This window comes from Triticum dicoccoides, chromosome 7B (assembly GCF_002162155.2).
Source record: "Triticum dicoccoides isolate Atlit2015 ecotype Zavitan chromosome 7B, WEW_v2.0, whole genome shotgun sequence".
In the NCBI taxonomy this organism is placed as follows: Eukaryota; Viridiplantae; Streptophyta; class Magnoliopsida; order Poales; family Poaceae; genus Triticum; species Triticum dicoccoides.
The window spans coordinates 710,347,893-710,369,734 of NC_041393.1; the positions used below are offsets into that span (position 1 = coordinate 710,347,893).

Genomic DNA, 21,842 nt, shown 5'->3' on the forward strand with positions numbered 1-21,842 from the left:
GTATGTGACTGAAAGTTCGGGCATGTTACTTGCTGAAATGCACACACACACACACACGGAGTACATAAGGCGATTTTTTTTTTTGCGAGGACATAAGGGGAACTGTAGATGTTATTTCGTCAGAATATTATATGAGCATTAAAGTGCCATGTTAGTGCTATGTGATTTATACACTGACAAGACACTAACAAGCCAGTTGGCTGTCAAGACGTGAACTCGACCCTAAGCTTCAGTCGGACTGCAAGGCCGTATATGACATCGAAACTACTAGACGTACGACTACGGCTTATCCGATTTGGTACGATGCAGCATCCAGCCGTAGCTGGACTTCTAATCCAACTCACGTACGGTTTGATCTGCTCCATCGGATAAAATTCGTACGTCAATTGTCGTACGTATAGCAGGGTTGATATGACATATATGATACGACATTATAAAATTTGAGCAGTGCTCTGCGCCGGCCCAGTTTTTCGGCCGGTCACATCTGTGGCATGGTAGATTCTATGATTACCCATCGTTAGATCAGGCCCTTTGCTTCTTCTTTTTTTCTTAAACAAAATGGCATCCAAATCAGAGCAACACCGCTGGACATCGGGGATGCTCGAGGCTGGACCATGAACCCCCGCCGCCGGTCGCCGTCCCGTTGAAGCATCACCATCTCGCCGCTAGTCATCGTCCCCGCCGCCGGTTGACGTCCTTGCAGCACCCGTGCTCGTCGGTTCCAGCAGGACCTCGTGGCAACACCCTGTCATCGTTCTGTAGCAATTAGTCGCCACCATCGTAGCACTGCCATGCCGCTGGCCGTAGCTCCCGGTGTTGCCGCTCACACCATCGTCACCATGCCGGCGCCCAGTAGAACCTCTTTTCCTTGCCGATTGAAGCTTTTTCCTTGCCGGTTGAGACATTTTCCATGATTCAAAGTTTTTCTTCCACACCCATTTGAAGCTTCTCCATGGTTGAAACTTACTCCTTTGCCGCTTGAAGCTTACTCCTTTGCCGATTGTAACATTTTCTTCTGCGGGATGCATCTTCCTGGTTTCCGGTAGCAGTCGTTTGCCCCGCCGGCCAAAATATTCACCGTCCCCGATGCAGCAAAATCGGCTGCTGGTTGTAGCTTTTTCGCGGGCGGTTGTAGCTCTGGCACATGAGGTTGCAACTTCCACGCCTCACCGCCCGTCGTCGCGGCCCCGATGCTTACCGTCATCATCCACAGCTTCACCTTCGCCGCTTGCAGCAAAATGGTCAACAAGTTGTAGCTTTTTTGTTTGCCGGTTGTAGCTTTTTTCTTCTGTGAGATGCATCTTCACGGGCGCATGTAGCAAAACTCAACGCCGGTTGTAGCCAGACGAGAAGCCGGTTTGTAGCAATTTGTGATGCTGGTTGTAGCTCGCAGCTCTGGTGATGTCCTCTCCCATCCCATCCCATGCCAGGTGCACCCCATCGTCGCAGCTTCTCGTGCCTTGGGTGTGCCTCGCCGTCGTAGTTACGCAGCTCGTCCACCAGAGCTGGCAAAACTGCTGGAGCTGGAGATGGTGCGCTGGGTGAATAGCCGAACCTGCGGATAAGAGTTGGTCGTCCGCATGGAGAAATCGCCGGCCATGCAGTCAATGACCTCACCGGTGAGATTAGGTTGCAGCGGGTAGGAATTGATGCGGGGATAGGCGGCGGCCTCGCCGACGAGATTGGGCTGCAGCAGGTAGGGGCAATGCGGAGCTCATCTCGGATGGATCCACAGCTGGAGGTTGAAGAAAGAGGAAAGGAGAAGAGCAATTTCACGCGCGGGCCCCACCATCTACACACCTCTTGTGCGGAACTGGTGTTTCATGGGCGCGTGAGCCAGCGTGGCGTTGGAGCCGGCCGAAAGTTCGACCGGCCTGCCGGCTCCAAACGTTTTCCATAAAATTTGGATCCCACGATGACTGTTGGGTGGTTGCCCTCTCTTGCACACAGACACTGGTTGAAGTCTACTATAGACATCTAATACCCCAGATTGCTCGTCAGAAGGGTGTCTTGTCGCCTCACCTTTGTCGACGATTATTGATCTAGAAGCCTGAAGAGAAGAAAAAACACACATTGGTTGCCCTCTCTTGACACAGACACTGGTTGTTGAAGTCTACTACTCCCTCCGTCCCATAATATAAAAGCATTATTGACACTAGCGCATTTTGTATGAAAGCTCAAGACAGAACTGTACCGTAGTTCATCTGGCCACGACTAACCTCTCATCTAAGGGCCCGTTCGGAAGTGCTCTGGATTCCCAAACGAGCCAGCTTCTCCAGGAGCCAGCGCTAGCTAGTTTCTCGCGGGAGCCAGCGATCGTTCGGCAGCAGAAAACGCTTCGCCGTGCCCTGTAGCGAGAAAAACGGTTCGCCGCGCCCTGTAGCGAGAGGAAAACGCGTCCACTCGAAGCACTTCGGGAGGGCATTTCATGTAATATCCACCAACTCCCGCTTCTCGTTTTCCAGAAGCTGGGCGAGCGTAGCTTCTGTTTTTTGCACTGCAGGCCGAGCGGATTCCAGGAGCGGGCTTCTCGAAGCTGTGGCGTTCGGCCAGCTCCTCGCCCGCTTCCGGAGAAGCGCGGAGCCGGAGCACTTCCGAACGGCCCTAAGTCTGACCAAGACCTCTTCAGCCTTTCCGTGAGAATTGTGCTGTACTTCATCTGGCAACGACCGACCTCTCCCACGGCATACAGGAACCACCTCTTCAACCATTCCTTAGCACAGACAGTCAACCACTTGAGACTGATGGTATCTTAACTAAGCATATATAGAACTGATCAGTCAAATCTTGATCATAAACAAACAACTTGGTGACAAAGGCAGGAAGTGGATCCTCTGACTTGCTATAAGGGAAGTCAGGGGAGCTACAGTAGCCTGACTTCCCTTCCCTGAGGTTTCATAAACAGTGCTCTAATACAACGATACAACAGTAATTTGTGTACACTTGCCTCGTCTGTTTTACTCAAGAAGGGTATTGTAGCACCCTGACTTCCTTCCTGTAAGTCAGAGGATCCTCTTCCGCGTCTAAGATATGTCTCCATACCCTGCCATAGCGACGATGTTAGAGCAGAAAACCATGTCCCACTACGGAGACATTCTTACAATGTGATTTTCATGTGGTAACTAAATCTCAAGGTTACAAATCTCTGCATATGTGAAGATTCTAATCAAGAATAAATTCAAGTAACCGTACACAAATGTTGAGAGGCCTTTGCAAGAACTAAAAATTGGATCCAGATAGCATAGATTAAACAACAATTGCTACCATTAAGCAATGGAAAGTAGGAATAAATATTGTACTAAGTAAATCTCTCTTGAGAAAGCAAGTCTCATGCTACCATAGCATGCCAGTTCAAGGCCTACTTACAGATGAGATGTGTCAGCATATCTGTCGTGGAACTATCACGTCAGATGTCCTAGTGAAAGGACTTAGTCGTGGAGCCATCGCAACTAGGAAGCTTGAAGGGGTTAATCAGGACAAGAGACACAAGAGGTTTTATACTAGTTCGGCCCCTTGTGATGAAGGTAAAAGCCTACGTCTAGTTGTGATTGGGATTATGTGTGTCTCGATAACCAGGAAGCAGAATCGATTGACCTAGCTATCGAGTCATTGTTTTCGTACCCTGAACCGCCGTCGGGTCGTCCCCTTATATACTGAGGTCGACGCCCAGCGGCTCTATAGAGTCCCGGTCGGCTTATAGATTGTATCTGGCTCGGTCTCTTAATCTTTCTTGCCTTACAGTATAAGTTACATGATCAAGGCGGTTTAACACTACGGGCCTTAGGTCACCTCTGGGCCGTTGGGCCTTTACTAAGCCGCTGTCTTCAAGCGTGAGCTTCTGTATTCATAAATACTTGTAAATATAACCCAGCTGCTTTTGGCGGGTCATACTAGTAGTTATATCCCCAACATTAGGCCCCAGGCTGATTTGAACTAGTTCATTTCAGTCTTCAATACTTAAGAAAAAGTTCTCCGCCTCTTATTTAAGAAGATTCATATAACCCGCCATGACGTCATCCTTCAAGTTTGTGGTAACCCGCCATGACGTCACCTATCATAAATGTATGCTTTGTCCAACACATCTCAACGGATCTTTGTCTTAATGACCATCCGAAAATCGAGGCGCCTTTGTAGTTGGATAACTATGTTTTTCGGCCTCCTCGTTTTTCGCGCCCACTTCACAGGTTTTTCCTTATAAGTAGGCCCGACTAGGTCTCCTCTCATTCTCCGTTTCGCATCTTCTTCCTCTCGCCCCCATCTGCCACTGGAGCTCCGCCACCGTTGCCACTGCGCCCTTCGTCCTCATCGAGCTTGGCCGCTGCATCGACCTGATCTTGACCAGAGAACAACAACGCTCCTCCTCCGCAGATCCATCGCAGTAAGTTCTTCTCCTTTCCGCGCCGTAGATCTGTATTAGGGTCGGTGCGTTCCTCTGTACAGGCACAGTTCATCCGAGCTTTGCGTTTTTTCCTTGCCATGGCTTTGTCAGATCCAAAAGACCCCATAAATCTGATGCGGTTCATATTCCGCATCCATTTTGATTAACAGTAATCCTTTTTTGCTTGTAAGAAAATCTCATCACAGCACACGAACTTCTCTGCGCTCTGTTTTTAGGTCTAGTAATTTTTCTTTTCTGAACCTTTGTTTGATCCAAAATAATTACTGCAAACTGTGAAACTTGTTTGTCCTATACTTAGGAAAAATCCATAACTTGTTAGACTTGCTGGTCCTAGCGGCTCTGACTGCCGGCTTAAGAAAAGTGATAGACTGACCTTCCCCTGTTAGTTGAAATAACACTGATGGCTTTAAAACACTCATGGCGGCTTACGTAACCCGGATGGAATATCCTTATACCATTAGGCCCCTTCATAAGTCGCCATAGTTTCTTCCAGCAATATTTTTCCTGCCCGGCTTAAATTTGAACCGGCCTTATTTACCTTGCATTTAGGCTTTCAAACATAATGGCGCCCAAGGCACCTACCACTTGCAATTGGGTGAAATCCATTGTCACCGACAGCACCTTAGATGACTTCGTCACAACCGGCTATCTGCCCAAGAAAGGAGTCATGCCTTACCGTGCTCCTCACCCGGACGAAGTAATCCCTCAGCCCAAAGACGGAGAGGTGGTTGTCTTTACCGATCATATGAACCGGGGCTTTACTCCTCCCGGTTCAAAAATTTTCAGAGATGTGCTGAAGTTTTTTGACCTTCACCCACAAGACATCAGACCCAATTCCGTGTCTAACATCTGCAACTTCCAAGTGTTCAGCGAAGTTTACCTTGGTGAAGAGTCAAACTTGTTACTTTTCAGAGAGCTATTTTATTTGAACCGCCAGTGGTCAGAGCTTGGAACTCGGTGGGATTTCAATTCAGCGCCGCAGGGATGCACTTTTCCCTTATGCCAACCCACCAAGCCATCCAAAAGATTGGAACATGACGTGGTTCTACTGCAAAGATACCTCCCCGGCTGACGAGAATCCTCTGCCCGGCTTTCGTGCCCTCCGTCTTGACACCAACCATCATCTGCCAGACAAAATTACTTCCGCAGAACGCAGATCCCTCTCTCCTACTATAGCCAAGATCAAAGCGCTGTTGGTGAACGGGTAGATGGGCATTGACCTGGTTCCAGTCTGGCTTGCCTAGCGGGTTATCACATTAAGCCGCCGCACCGTATTAATGTGTGAATACACTGGCGCCAAGAATGACCCCCTGCGCCACAGCTCTGTTGACTTACCTGCTCATGTTGTTCACGACATGACCAAATCTCTTCTCAATGAGACTCTGGCGGATTGTGGCGAAGTGGGTCTCGCTCCGTTCTGCAAAAACAACCCGGCTCCAAAGGTAGAAACACCGATATAAAAATGTTTACCTTATTTTCTTAATGCTTCATCCATATTCACAATATACTTGATCTTTGCAGGCGGGTGATAAATTTTGGAAAGTTAAATTTGATCATGAAGCGGCTAAAAAAGCCAGAAAAGAAAAGAGAGCCGCCAGGAAAGAAGCTGCCCAAAGGAAGGGCAAGAAAGCTACTGCTCCCGACTTGCTTCGGCTGTTAGACTCTTCTGAGTCAGAGGTAGCCCTTGACTCCCTTGGCTTATTCTTTAATCATCTTATTGACACTGATCATCAGCAGGAGGACACTGGGACAAGCCGTAGCAAGGCTGACGAGGTAACTATCCTTTCCTTCGACTCCGAGCCTTTGCCAAGACAGAAAATCCGCAGAACCGGAAAGTAAGATTTTCTCATCCTCTAGCTCATCACGATCCTCAATTTCTTTTGAAGCGGCAAATTCATGAGAGCCGGAGGCAGACCCGGACTAGCAAGGACGTGGATCTTTCCTCCGGCTTACCAAATACTCCAAGGAAATGCCGAAACGAGGTTACCTCTATTTTAACTAAGTTTTACCCCTTGGCGGGTCTCTTTCGTCAACCACTCACTTCCCCTGACTCAGATTATCAGGATACTTCCCCTCCCTCCGGCGAGTCATTGCAGTCCAATCTGCCGACTTTCAAGACTGTACCAGGGTATAATAAGCCACTCGCTTTTGTAACTATTGTCATCTTCTTACTTCTGTATTAACCTTTTTATTTGAATGCAGCGGTCAAGCTAAACCCAGCAAGAGCATTAGAAAAAATAAACCAGCTGATGAGAGAGTCGCCACTGATGAGCCGGCTCTGGAAACAACTGTGTCGGAGTCAAGTACTCATGAGCCGCCACAAAAACCAGCACGAGATGTGTCACCTCCTAGTGACCTGCCCACTGACCAAGGCGCTGTTGATTCAGAAATTCCCAAACCTCCCAGTCCAACCCGGATAGCTGATCCTTCCAATGCTGAAGTCGAGATCACCGGGACTGGCCATGCTGACCCGGGGAGGCCAACCGTGCTGGCCAAATGCTCTGCCAAGGAAGAACTATTGGACCAGTGCCGAGTCAAGATGGATGTCACCAATTATGCTCATATGAGTATTGGAGATGTCTTCTCTGGCTACATGAGCCAAGCGCACAATAGCCGGAATCTTGAGATTGATATGGTAGAGTAGATGCACCATAAATTCGAGGTATAACCCGTTTTGTTTTGTTCCTTTATCCTTCAGTATGTTAGCCCCCAAGTCTGCTGCTTAAGATACTTATGATGTAGACTTAGAAATAAATTTGACAACATAACAAAAGAATAAACTTCCGGCTTACCATGTAGTTCCCAAGGGGCGGCTTAACCAATATGGTTGAGCCGGCTCTTTATAGAGAGTCTTATAGGTCTTCTAAACAACGATATGCATTAGCCCCCAAGTGCCAAGTGTTATTGTTTACAAAATGCTTGGGACTTATTGCATATGAATCACCATATAATTAACCGTCATAGAAAAGAAAAACTCTGCAAGACATTAGCCCCCAAGTGCCAAGTATATTGTTGGCAAAGTGCTTGGGACTTTAATACGGCATAAACAACTTACTTGATTGTATACTTGCACAGGCTACCACGAGTCAGCTTGAATCAGAGGTGACCAATTTGAAGAGCCGCCTTGAATTCCAAGAGGCAGAAGTTGAGAAGGCCAATAGTAAGTTCGAGTTCAGTGTTTCTGAACAGGAAAAACTGAAGAAGGACTTTGAAGCTGAAAAGAAAGCCTGGGCGGATGAGAAGACCGCATTGATAAGTCGAGCTGAAAAAGCAGAAACGGCTCTTGAAGAAGTCACCGGAGAATTGTCCGGGTTAAAGCGCCATATTTCACAAATGGTCGCGGCCATCTTCGGTAAGCCGCCTTGCCCTTGTGTTCATATCATAAGCCGTGCAATAGAATATGTGCCAGAATTTAACTTTCCTGAATATGCTTTATACAGGCCCCAGAAGCACAAATTTAAACCACAACATGCTGACGAAGCTGAAACCCGTGTATACCTTGGTGGAACAATTGTACACCAGGTCACAACGGACCCTTGCTTCAGTGGCCCTATCCAATGAGGTTCCAACCCTCCTCCCACGGGTCTTGAGTAAGATTTCCGTCCTCCCTCAACGGATCAATGAATTGAGGCGGTCAGCTACAAGAGCCAGAGCAATAAACGCTCTAAGCCGGGCTAAGGCCTGGCTACCTGAATTACACCGGAGGATATTGCCATTGGTTACCCAAGTCTCAAAGAAGATGGCACGCCATTTGAGGATGCGGATTTCCTTGCCTGTGTCAAAGAGGTACGCCCTGTGGCGACTTTGATAGCAACTAAAATAGATTATACCATGTACCAGGCGGGTTATGATGAACAAGGACGAAGGATTCCAACACCCGAATATGACGTGACCAGTCTGATTCCCCCAATCCATAAGCATACCTTTGCTCTTGAAGTTGACCCGGCAGTTGATGATGAAGCAGAATTTGAAGCCTTAAACAACATTGACTGGTCATCATCAACCTTCCAGGAAAAGGAGCAGAGCACAAACGTGGAGAGGGCTAACCCGGACGCTTCCGGCCAATACTGAAGGTGAAGCTGTCATGGCGACTTAGTACCTGGTGTAAAAAACAATGCAAACTATTTGGACTTAATAAGTCATGTAATAGGGTAGAGATAACTCTGTTGTGGCCATGCCATCGTGCATGCTTTGATGTTTAACATTTTTAAGCCGCCTTGTTATATTCGTGCACACAGTTGATTGTTGTTGAAAAAATTGTTCTGCAAATAAACTGCTAGGCCAAAAATGTGATCAAACTAATCATATATTAGCTGGTTGATAAAAACACAACTTATAATAAGATTTTCCACTGGCCCCACCGGTTCATATGACCCGGCCGGTAAGGATGAAGATCCGATAATTGGATACCCGGAAAGCACCTTGATGCTTAAGGGCTGGCGACTCATCAGTCGATATTGAACCGGGTTACAGTTACTATATTTACAACTGTAAGTTACTATATTTACAACTGTAAGCTTCAGGAGAAGTCTGGAGTCAAACAATAGGGCTTCCAAAGATAACGTAAATCAAAAAAGAGAAAATAACAATGGCAAGGCTATTGATTTGAATACGACCAGTGAAACGTCCCAGAGGGGTTTAAGCTAGGATTCGAATACGATCATGTAGCCCCCAATGGCTTTGGCATTGCGCCGATCAAGAGGGTACTGACAGCTGTGTTCTCTTTGGTTCGAATACGACCTATGTTTGAACAGGAAGCCCCCTAATGACCTTGAGAGTTTTTTAACGACTCTGATTCGAATACGGTCAAAGTCGGTTCCCAAATGGGGTTAAGCTATGATTCGAATATGATCAAGAAGCCCCCAAGTGAGCTCGGCAGTGTGTCAATCAAAAGGGTATCGACAGCTATGTTCTCTTTGGTTCGAATACGACCTATGTTTGAACAGGAAGCCCCCTAGTGACCATAATTTTGAACAACTAGATTCAAATAGAATCGTAATCCGGATTAGAACAAGCTGAGCCGGATCAAATATGACCCGCCCCCGAACGATCATGTGATAAAAAGATGATAATAATAATGAAAAATTTACCTTGTGAGAAGGGAAAAAGGACAGAGGTCCTGCTTTATTATTTATCATAATATATACATTGGTCAAAATATGTACATCAGTGGATCATATGGCTCAAGTGTAGTAGGGCCGGGGATGAGTAATGTTCCACGACCTCCGGGTCTCTTTCTCCGACTTACGTGATTCTTTGTGCTCTCGAACGTCAATAAGGTAATATGACCCGTTGTTTAAGTTCTTGCTGACCACAAATGGTCCTTCCCAAGGTGGGGATAACTTGTGAGCATCAGTTTGATCCTGGATGAGCCAGAGCACTAGGTCACCTTCCTGAAAAGATCTGGACTTAACTCGGCGGCTGTGGTAACGGCGCAAATCCTGTTGATAAATGGCCGAATGGGCGACTGCCAAGTCTCGATGTTCATCTAACAGATCAAGAGCATCCTGGCGTGCTTGTTCATTGTCTTCCTCCACATAAGCCGCCACACGAGGTGAATCATGACGGATGTCACTAGGGAAAACCGCCTCAGCTCCGTAGACCATGAAGAAAGGCGTATAACCCGTAGATCTGTTAGGAGTAGTGTTGATGCTTCATAACACTGAAGGTAACTCCTCAACCCAACAACCCGGTGTCCGTTGCAAAGGAACAAAGAGCCGGGGCTTAATGCCTTTTAGGATCTCTTGATTGGCTCTCTCGGCTTGACCATTGGACTGAGGGTGAGCCACTGATGAAACATCAAGCCGGATATGCTCACGCTGACAGAACTCCTCCATGGCGCCTTTAGACAGATTAGTGCCATTGTTAGTTATAATGTTGTGTGGAAAACCAAAACGAAATATCACCTTCTTCATGAATTGAACCGTCGTGGCTGCATCACACTTACTGACCGGCTCTGCCTCGACCCACTTTGTAAACTTATCAACTGCCACCAAAAGGTGAGTCTTTTTATCTTTGGATCTCTTGAAAGGCCCAACCATGTCAAGCCCCCAGACCGCAAACGGCCAAGTAATTGGAATCATCCTCAACTCTTGAGCCGGCACATGAGCCCGTCTTGAGAACTTCTGACAACCATCACATTTACTGACCAGATCCTCTGCGTCTGCGTGAGCCGTCAGCCAATAAAACCCATGACGAAAAGCCTTAGCCACAAGAGATTTTGATCCGGCGTGATGACCGCAATCCCCTTCGTAAATCTCACGTAGAATTTCTTGGCCTTCTTCAGGAGAGATGCAACGCTAGAAAGCCCCTATAACACTGCAATGATGTAACTCGCCATTGATAATCGTCATGGACTTAGACCGCCGGGTTATCTGCCTGGCCAAGGTTTCATATTCAGGCAACTCTCCCCGTGTCATATATGCCAGATACGGCACCGTCCAATCTGGGATGATATGAAGAGCCGCCACCAACTGTGCCTCAGGGTCAGGAACAGCCAAATCTTCCTCTGTAGGTAGTTTGACAGAAGGGTTATTCAAAACATCCAAGAAAGTATTAGGCGGCACCGGCTTACCCTGAGATCCCAGCCGGCTTAAGGCGTCAGCCGCCTCGTTCTTTCTACGATCAATGTGTTCCACCTGATAACCCTTGAAGTGCCCTGCAATTGCATCAACCTCCCGGTGATAAGCCACCATGAGAGGGTCCTTTGAGTCCCACTTGCCTGACACTTGCTGAGCCACTAGATCTGAGTCGCCGCAGCACCTTACCCGGCTTAAATTCATCTCTTTAGCCATCCGGAGACCATGGAGCAGGGCTTCATACTCAGCTGCATTGTTAGTACAAGGAAACATCAACCGGAGTACATAACAAAACTTATCACCCCGAGGGGAAGCCAGAATAACTCCAGCCCCCGAGCCTTCCAATTGCCTAGACCCATCAAAATGAATTGTGCAATAGGTATTGTCCGGCTTTTCCTCAGGCATCTGCAATTCTATCCAGTCATTCATGAAATCCACCAATGCTTGAGATTTAATAGCCGTGCGTGGAACATATTTTAAACCATGAGGCCCAAGCTCAATGGCCCATTTGGCGACTCGCCCTGTGGCCTCTCTGTTCTGAATAATATCCCCCAAGGGGGCAGAACTAACCACAGTGATGGGATGGCCCAAGAAGTATTGCTTAATCTTCCGGTTGGCCATAAACACCCCATAGACAAGTTTCTGCCAGTGCAGATATCGCTGCTTGGACTCAATCAGTACCTCACTGATGTAGTAAACCGGCCGCTGAACAGGGTGCTCCTTGCCAGCCTCCTTGCGTTCCACCACAATAGCCACACTGACAGCACGTGTGTTAGCAGACACATATAGGAGCAAGGGCTCCTTATCAATGGGAGCAGCAAGAACCAGCGGCTCAGCCAACTGTCTCTTTAGATTTTCAAAGGCAGTATTGGCGGCATCATTCCAAGTAAAGCTATCCGTCTTCTTCATCATCTGATACAGCGGCATAGCCTTCTCCCCTAACCGGCTTATGAACTGGCTTAAGGCGGCGATACGACCCGCCAAACGCTGGACATCATTAATACACACCGGCTTGGCCAGGGAGGTGATGGCTTTGATCTTCTCCGGGGTAGCTTCGATGCCTCTGTTAGAAACCAGAAAGCCCAAAAGCTTGCCTGCAGGCACACCAAACACACATTTGGCCGGGTTAAGCATCATCTTGTAAACCCGGAGATTATCAAAGTTTTCCTTGAGATCATCGATCAAGGTCTCTTTCTCTCTGGACTTAACCACGATGTCATCCATGTAAGCATGAACATTGCGTCCCAATCTGGTCATGTAGACAATTCTGTACGCATCGCTGGTAAGTCGCCTGGGCACTCTTGAGCCCAAAAGGCATTGAAACATAGCAGAAGGCTCCAAACAGAGTGATGAACACCGTCTTCTCCTTGTCCTTAACAGCCATTTTGATATGATGATAACCAGAGTAAGCATCCAAAAAGCTCAAACGCTCACAACCCGCCGTAGCATTGATGATCTGATCAATACGAGGGAGAGCAAAAGGATCAGCAGACCAAGCTTTGTTTAAGTCCGTGTAATCCACACACACATATGCCAGGTGCCGTTTTTCTGAAGAATAAGCACTGGGTTAGCCAGCCACTCTGGATGAAACACCTCAATGATAAACCCAGCCGCCAAGAGCCGGGCCACTTCTTCACTAATAGCTTTCCTTCTCTCTCATTAAACCGCCGAAGAAATTGCTTGACTGGCTTAAACTTTGGATCAATATTAAGAGTGTGCTCAGCGAGTTCTCTCGGTACACCTGGCATGTCAGATGGCTTCCATGCAAAAATGTCCCGATTCTCACGGATGAACTCGATGAGCGCGCCTTCCTATTTGGGATCCAAATTAGTGCTGATACTGAATTGCTTGGATGAATCGCCTGGGACAAAATCGACAAGCTTAGTCTCCTCCGCCGACTGGAATTTCATGACCGGCTCATGCTCTGTAGTTGGCTTCTTCAAAGATGTCATATCTGCCGGGTCAACATTGTCCTTGTAGAACTTTAACTCTTCCGTCGCGCAAGCCGACTCAGCATAAGCCGCGTCACCTTCTTCACATTCCAGAGCCACCTTGCGGCTCCCGTGCACCGTAATGGTTCCCTTATAACCCGGCATCTTGAGCTGCAAGTACACATAACATGGCCGTGCCATGAACTTGGCATAAGCCGGCCGCCCAAACAGAGCATGATATGGGCTCTTGATCTGAACTACTTCAAATGTTAACTTCTCGGCTCTGGAATCATAATGCCACCTCCAACTCTATCTTGCTGACCGGATACGCCGACTTACCAGGTACAACTCCATGGAAAACAGTGTTGGACTTCTTAAGGCTCTTATCAGTCAGCCCCATGCGACGGAAGGTCTCATAATAAAGGATATTGATGTTGCTGCCTCCATCCATCAGCACCTTGGTGAACTTGTATCCACCCACTTGAGGGGCCACGACCAGGGCTAAATGACCCGGATTGTCAACCCGGGGAGGGTGATCCTCTCTACTCCATATGATAGGTTGTTCAGACCACCTCAAGTAACGAGGAATTGCTGGCTCAACCGCATTCACGGCCCTCTTATGAAGTTTCTGGTCCCGTTTACACAAGCTGATGGTAAACACATGATATTGCCCACTGTTCAGCTGCTTTGGATTGCTTTGGTATCCGCCTTGCTGCTGCTGTTGACTGCCCTGGCCAGCCTATTTGTTATATCCATCCTGATTTCCCTGGGAATTTTGAAAATTGGGATTTGACCCGCCGCCCGGGCCATGAAAGCCGCCATCACCTGAGCCGCCCGGGCCATTGTTACCATCAAACATGTTGGAATTCTTGAACGCCTTCATAATCATGCAGTCCTTTCACAAATGTGTAGCTGGCTTCTCCTTAGAACCGTGTCTCGGACAAGGTTCATTCAATAACTGCTCAAGTGTGGGTCCTGGCCCGCTGGATCGAGGAGGTGGCCTTCCCTTGCGCCGCTGGTTATGACCCTGCGCATTGGTGTTAGCCAAAAAATCCAAACTACCGTCATCCTTACGTTTGTTACCTCATTGACTTGCCAGGTTGTGCTGAGAGCCCTTGCCGTTGTCATTCCTCTTTCCCTTCCCTGCCTTCTCATCATCAGACTCGGGATCCTTGGTACTATCAGAATCGGCATACTTGACCAGAGCCGCCATTAGCGTGCCCATATCATTGCACTCACGTTTGAGCCGCCCCAGCTTTTGTTTCAGAGGTAAGAAACGGCAATTCTTCTCCAACATTAAGACTGCAGAGCCGGCATCCATCTTATCAGATGAATGTATTATGCCCTTAACCCGGCGTACCCAATGGGTTGTAGACTCACCCTCTTCCTGCTTACAATTCGTCAAGTCCACGATTGACATGGGCTGCTTGCACGTGTCTTTGAAGTTCTGGATGAACCGGGCCTTTAACTCTGCCCATGAACCGATTGAATTAGGTGGCAGGCCTTTCAACCAGGTGCGGGCGGTTCCATCCAACATCATGGTGAAGTACTTAGCCATTGTTGCGTCAGAAACCTCCAACAGCTCCATAGCCATCTTGTAGCTCTCAATCCATGCCCCAGGCTATAAGTCGGCTATGTAATTCGGCACCTTCCTCGGCCCTTTAAAATCATTAGGCAACCGCTCATTACGTAGAGCCGGCACCAGACACGGGACTCCTCCAGTCCGGGTGGTTATACCTGCCTCAACAGAAGTCGTTGGGTAAACCGGATATGGCTGATAAGCCGCCAACTGAGCCGCTTGCTCAGCCACCCGTTCAGCCTCTTGCCGTAGTCTCTCTTGCTCCACCAAGTTAACGGCCTCATGACGCGGCGGGTTACTGCCACCTGGCTGGTCACGGCGTCTAACATTGCTTGATACGACCGCTGAATCCATGTGCCTGCTATAACTCGGGCTACGGCTTGGATGAGGGGTCGAGTGGATCCTGTCTCGGCTGTATGAGTACGCCTCCTACTGTACAAAAGCCGTTTGAAGAAGTTCCCTGAACCGGCGGGTTTCAACTGCAGTCGGAGAGTCGCCATCAATTGGGAGAGCTGCCAATCGGGTTGCGGCCGCTATCATGTTTTCAAATGGGTTGGAGTAATGACCCGGAGGGGTTGGTACGTACGGAGGCGGTGTCATGTTTACACGGGGAGGTCCCATCACCGGTCACTGAAATGGTGCTCCGCCCCGGGTGTCGCAACATGGTCTGGCCCTGTGCGCGGAGGGAGCCATGGCGGGTTGCCTGTCTGCGGGACGAGCCACCGCGGGTTACTGGGCCTTGCTCCTGGCGTGTTAAAAAGGTTTCGAGGGTCATAAAACGGGGGAAGTCGAGACTGGATCTTCTGATGCCTTCTCCTCATGACCTCATTAGCCGCGTTCTGGTCTTGCGTAAGCCGGAAAGCATGCGCCTGGATCTGCTGAGCCTGAACGTCCAGAGCCGCCCGCTCTGCGGTTATCCTAACATCTTCTGCTGCCAGGTCCTCCTTAGCTTGCGCCATATCCAACTTTAACTGTGCCACCTCTGCATCATGACTGGCTTGATCCGCCGGACTGACTACGGTAGTTAAGAGGGTGGTCAATTTGTTGGTGAGATCCATTAACACCTGGGCCGGTGAACACACAGGACCTCCTGCCCTGGCTTCCGCTGACCCGAAGGTTACCGCTGCTGCAGTTGCGGAGTCTTGGATGGGTTGGGTTCCAGCCATGAAGATCCCGATCCTGCACGACGGCTCAAGACAATCCGGAATACTGCTGCCATCGGAACAGCCGCCGAGCCCGCCATCCTGCAGTTGGTACAACGAATCCGTCTCACCTGTGGACGACTCACCGTCAGAGTAGATGGCCGCCTCACCACCAGAGGCAGATCCTTCAGAGAGCCCACCGTGGATGCATCCCACGAAGGCACGCTTCAGAGCCGGAAGAGCCCAGGCGGGTACTGAGCCATTTCGATGAGGTCGGTGCAGATGTCCGGTCAGGGCCCGGCTCGCCGATCTTGCCGATAAAGACGTGGATTCCGCCGAAGGGGACCCGGTACCCGTACTCAATTGAGCCGGCCTCGGGGCCCCAGCCTGCGTCGTCAATGTAGAGCTTGCCGCGACGACTCTTGGTTATCAGGCCCACAGCGTCTCCGTTGAGCCCTTCGAAGCTGCCCTTCAAGAACTTAAATCCACCGTGCGCTGGCCCCACGGTGGACGCCAATTGTCGTGGAATTGTCACGTCAGATGTCCTAGTGAAAGGACTTAGTCGTGGAGCCATCGCAACTAGGAAGCTTGAAGGGGTTAATCAGGACATGAGACACGAGAGGTTTTATACTAGTTCGGCCCCTTACGATGAAGGTAAAAGCCTACGTCTAGTTGTGATTGGGATTATGTGTGTCTCGATAACCAGAAAGCAGTATCGCTTGACCTATCTCTCGAGTCGTTGTTTTCGTACCCTGAACCGCCGCCGGGTCGTCCCCTTATATACTGAGGTTGACGCCCAGCGGCTCGACAGAGTCCCGGCCGGCTTATAGATTGTATCCGGCTCGGTCTCTTAATCTTTCTTGCCTTACAGTATAAGTTACATGATCAAGGCGGTTTAACACTACGGGCCTTAGGTCACCTCTGGGCCGTTGGGCCTTTACTAAGCCGCCGTCTTCAAGCGTGAGCTTCTGTCTTCATAAATACTTGTAAGTATAACCCAGCTGCTTTTGGCGGGTCATACTAGTAGTTATATGCCCAACAATATCACTCCGATAACAGGAATCGTTAAGCTTTCTATTCGTACTTAGAGCAATAAACTGAAGTGGTAGCTATTCTACAGCTTATCAAGTGAAATGCTCTCCTTTCACAAGAGGGTGACCAAAATGTGGAATTCAAGAACATAAAACATGACACGGTAAGCAAACGTAAGAAAACAGTGGGTGCTGCCTCGTCAAACTGGTTTTGTAATCTGCACAGGTTTTGCTTCCAAAAGTTCTCTTTTCCGAAGTTCTGCCTGCCTCCAAATAAACAAAAAATAAAATCTGGTAACAAAACGCAAGCCAGCCATTTTACATCGGAACATTGATGCGAACAAGATATTAGTCTTGTGACAAGACTTACTTCCAGTCGCATACTCGCATATAGTTAGGACTTCCGCAGTATAAAAATCGGCACTGATTAATGATTTTGCTGAATAATTTTCTATAGTAACGCTGTTTCCTAATGTTTCACCACAATTCACATTTGATATGGTCATGATAGCTGCTCATTGCTATGAGAAAGCATAAAAGGGAATTTGTAGTGATCTAGCATAGGTTAATAATATATATCATGGCGGCATACAATTTTTTAAACTTACCTCCAGCCAATAGATCCCCGATAACCGATACTTAAGAAATAAAAAAACTAATCTCAGATTGCTACAGCCTCAACTGAAGTAACTACACTGAAGCTGAACAGGTTACACGACCCCACTGCACATGGCAGAGACACGGGAAACAACAACAAAGGGAAGGAAAAGAACTGGACTGCCCAGGTTACATAGATTACGGAGAGAGCGAAACGACCTGAAGAAATCAACGCAAAAGCGAAACAGCAATGATTTTTCTGATCAATCAATCCCTTGACAATCTCCAGGAACTTCAGTGCATATATAAAATTCAGTTCAAACTAAGTTGTTTCCAGCATTCCTTTCGACCCCAGGAAGACGTTTTGGCACGTTCTACTGCAACATAAAGGATACTGAAGTAACTACACTAAAGCTAACCTGTGGCAATCATACTATATTTTGCGAGCCTTGGCGGCTTTCTCCCATATATCAATACAGATAGTAGGACATGCTCTTTTCAGGTGTTGATACCCTGTACTAGTCATCACTTCATCCATTCTGTCCAAAGAGTTGATAAATCCAATGCAGGCATCTTTGAGCTTGCTGCAATGATACTGGTCCGCAAGAGCTAACGTGGCCGCCACAGTCTTGGCATCAAGAAACTTGCAAAGTTTTCTCTCGCACATCAACTTCATCCTTTCCATGGCATACCTATCCGAAGCCACGAGCAAATGCTTGACCATTTCTTCTTTGTCATCATCACCATCAAGGTCGTCCATGGGCGGCAACTCATCTGTGTAGATAAAGTGAAGCAGCGCTTTGAAAACAGCGGGCTCCATGTCTTCAATGGCTATGCTCTGCCCGCACTTGCCCCTCATCGGCCCATAGAGCTCCGCCTTGAAGACCGGCGACCGCATTGCAAGGACGATTTTATGGGCAGTGAAAACCTCATCTTTGACCTTGAAAGACACATCCGATTCCTCCCCCGCCTCTAGCAAACTTCCAAGATTATGCGATAGGTCTGAAGGCGGCACTTGGATGGTCTCAAAGTTCATTCTGGTTTTTGGCATCTGTGCTTCCTTGAGCTTGATAACAAGGAGCTTGCAATTAACGATAAGGACGTCGCGGGGGAAGTTCAAGTACGACCAAGCTTCGAGCATGCTCCTCCCCGCGAAATTGGAATGGCCCCGGTGCGAGGTTTTACCAGGGGAGCGGCTGAACACCACCGGCTCCGTCGGTTTTGTCCACATCAAGCACCCCGACTTCGGTTCGGCTTGCTTGAACAGCGTCAGATCGTACAGCGCCCTCACCTCCACGCCCTCGTCCATGAGCTCGAGGTGGACCGAGATGGAGCCGTTTCTTGCCTCTGTGTCGCCGTCGGGGTAGAAGAGGAGGCGCCAGTCGTGGCCGCCGACGGCGAAGGTGGCCGACGGGATGAAGTTGCCCTTGCCGAGGCCCTTGGACAGGCTGTAGCCGTCGATCCTAAACAAGTGCGCGCCCCCCGCCCTCTCCACGGTGCAGGTCGAGGTCGAGGTCGCCCAGATCTGTGGGCTCTGGGGTGCCGCCATTGCTGGTAGCTTGAACTCTGAACAAGTGCGGCGGGCGGTGGTGTCGATGGGGTCAGGGGGGACGGAGAACGGCTGCGACGAGGCTCGGGAGGCGCCGCAGGGCGACCGGCGACGGGATCGGCGGCCGGCGGCGGTGATGGTGGGGAAAGCGAGGGTTCGGCTGCGCGAGAATGGGTAACTGGGGGGAATTGCTCGGCCCACTCCAGGGCTCCTTCGATTGAAATAAAGTTCAAAAGAATTTGGATAGATAAGAAATTTTCTTCTTCTTTTTTGCAGGAATAGATAAGAAAATTTCGTCGTTTAATTATGATTGAAATATTTTAACCCCGTTTGAGAGAGGGTTTTTCGGACCAACCCATGAAACTCTGTTTGAAATAATAGTTTTTTGTCGGGCTAAACAAATCATATGGAGAGGCGGAAATCCAACTCGGTGCCTAGGCTAATCTGCTACCGGTCAGAAAAAATCAAAACATATACTAGAAAAAAATTTAAAAAATCCAAATTTTTGTGTGTGATAGATAATTTGATGCGTGAGGTCCGTTCTAAATTTCAACTCATTTGGACATCTGAGCGGCTTTCGTCAAAAAAGACAAATCGGGTCAGAACAGTGCATGAAGCCGTGAACTGTAAACTTTCTTACAGACACCGATTTTGTTTTTTTTTGCCGAGAGCTGTTCAAGTGTCCAAATGAGTTAAAATTTAGAGAAAACCTCACGCATCAAATTATCTACCACGCAAAAAAAATAGTTTTTTGAATTATCTAGTATTTATTTTGATTTTTTTTCCTCAACGCGGGTGCAACTGAGCCCGGGAGCAGAAACGCCGCGTCCATGGAGAGGTGCTTTTTCCATATCAATAGGCGTGTTGGATGAAGGGAAACGACTGAAAGGGTGGAGGGAGCCGTGTAGCCAGCGCCTCAATCCAGCTTCCCTGTCGCTGGAAGGGTTGAGGCGCGGGGAGGAGACACCATTGTTGATGGCATCTCAACTTCTCCTAGTGGCATGTCAGGAAGGCATGCACCCCACCTCGTCGGGTTCCTCGGTGTTGCTTGCTCTTGGTAAACAAATTGTTTCTTGGCTTGTTCATGCTACCGTCTCTATTTCAAGTGTGTTGCTTATGAGATATCTCGTTTGTCGCCATCGACCATTTGGTTGGACGGCCTCCGCGGCTATATTATGCATATCCTTATAAATAGTGAATAGTGAGATAGGAGTTTTGGTTCTTGGTCTCCATAGAGCTCCTTCGGCGCAGTGGCGGAGCTTGGGCCGCATTTTAGGAGGGGTGAATGGGCTTGGGGAGGCAACATCATGCTTAGTCCGGATTTCTTGGATCATATGGGCAATTTACTGATGATTATATGAAAAAACCTCCTGGGCTAGGGGAGCGATGGCCTAGGTTGGTCTCCACAAAGCTTCGCCACTGCTTGAGCAGATCTCCGGCCTACCTCCAGACTTGTTGAGGCCGGAGGAGGAGGCCATGGACAACACGAAGTCGGAGAAGGACGGTGCAGACTAGGCAAATCTGTCTCCTCTAGTTGTGGGCTTCGCCATGCCTGACACACTGGCAGAGTTCGAGGTGGCACAAGCGGAGGAGCCGGCGGAGTAGGAGACCATCCTCAACTCCATCCAGTCGAGGCGGAGGTGGAGGGCAACCGCCGTATCCTCCGCCAGGGTGACGCGGGGCTCGACAAGATCTTTGCCAAGATAGAGTCTGAAAGAACATGCGGTGCCCCCATGTTTGGTTTTGATAATTGATGACAATCTCTATGGACTAATGGTTGCCTTGAGTTATATGTGAATGATTTGTCCATAGGCTTTTCTTGAAGTCCATGTGTTTGTTTCAAGGAGTTTATGAGTTGACCAAGGTGCTATTAGGGAATTATGCAAAGATTGGTCATGTGAGTGTTGAGCTTATTGCAAGCATGACTTGAAGAAGAAGCTTATTGCAAGCATGACTTGAATGAAGAGAGTTGGAAAGATTCAAGGTTGATCAAGACTAAGTCAAGAGTGAATCAAGTTGATCAACTCATAAAGCATAGAAGATGTACCGAGAGGGATCAAGTGATCCCATGGTATGGTAAGCATTGTCCATTACGCTTTGTGTCCTAACCCTTGGTCTATGTGAGAGTTCTATGAGGGGTTAGGTATGTGCCCATGAGATTGCATAAAGAGGAAGATATCATACAACCCATTGAGAGGATGACATGAAGTGGTGATCGTCATCAAGATTGCCGTGTGCAAGTTCAAGTGGAGCATCACGAAGAGATCAAGTGCTTGAAGCTTGCTGTCCATTGTGGTGACAATGGATTTGTGAAGATGTGCGGAAGAGTGGCTCACCCATAGTGGTTCATGGGGGAGCAATCAACTGACCTTCATCGACCCAACGCAATCAAGAAAGGTGGTCCATCTTGAGGAGGACAAGATCGTCATCATCTAGCTCAAGTGGATCATGCACAAGGCAAAGGTTTGCCCTTGATAGGTTTTATATTTTACCGGTCTCATGGTGGTAGTTGGGAGACCAGGTTATAGGATCATTTTCCGTACTATCAAGGGGAGCTCTCGATGAGTAGCTTGATCGTATCGTTCGTAGAGAGCTCAAACCATTGCATCTTTGCATCATCTTTTTTGGTTCTTGTTTGGTTCTTCTCCTTGTGAGATTTGAAGCTTATGGTCATCTTGATGATAAACTCGTGTTCATCGGAAACGGAGTTCACATGCATCTTCTATGATGTTTTCGATGTTGGAGGCTATGCCAGTTCTTCGCTGTTGGATGCTACTCGTCGTCATCTTTCCAAGAAGCTTGAGTTTGCTCAATTCAGAGCTCATATGCAGAAGTTTTTTTTTACCTTGAAGACTGCAGGGCTTACACCCCACATATGCATAAGTTGTGGCAGTTTTGGTTTTCCTTGTTTCCATCTGTTTTCTTGGGCTTCTTTGTAGCACCCCAAGCGGTAGACCCGCTGTCCTGAGCGGTAGCACCGCTTAGCTTACCTAAGCAGCAGTATCGCACGTGGTACCGTTGCTTTCGGGGTTGCGA

The 21,842-nt window shown here is 48.4% G+C and overlaps 1 protein-coding gene across 1 annotated transcript; it reads right to left on the minus strand.

Annotated features, from left to right (window-relative positions):
• Window positions 1-17,279: 17,279 nt before the first annotated feature.
• Window positions 17,280-18,975, minus strand: LOC119338557 (BTB/POZ and MATH domain-containing protein 1-like). Its single transcript, XM_037610873.1, has one exon. It carries the CDS (start codon window positions 18,804-18,806, stop codon window positions 17,691-17,693), a length of 1,116 nt encoding a protein of 371 aa, XP_037466770.1. The 5' UTR covers window positions 18,807-18,975; the 3' UTR covers window positions 17,280-17,690.
• Window positions 18,976-21,842: the final 2,867 nt, after the last annotated feature.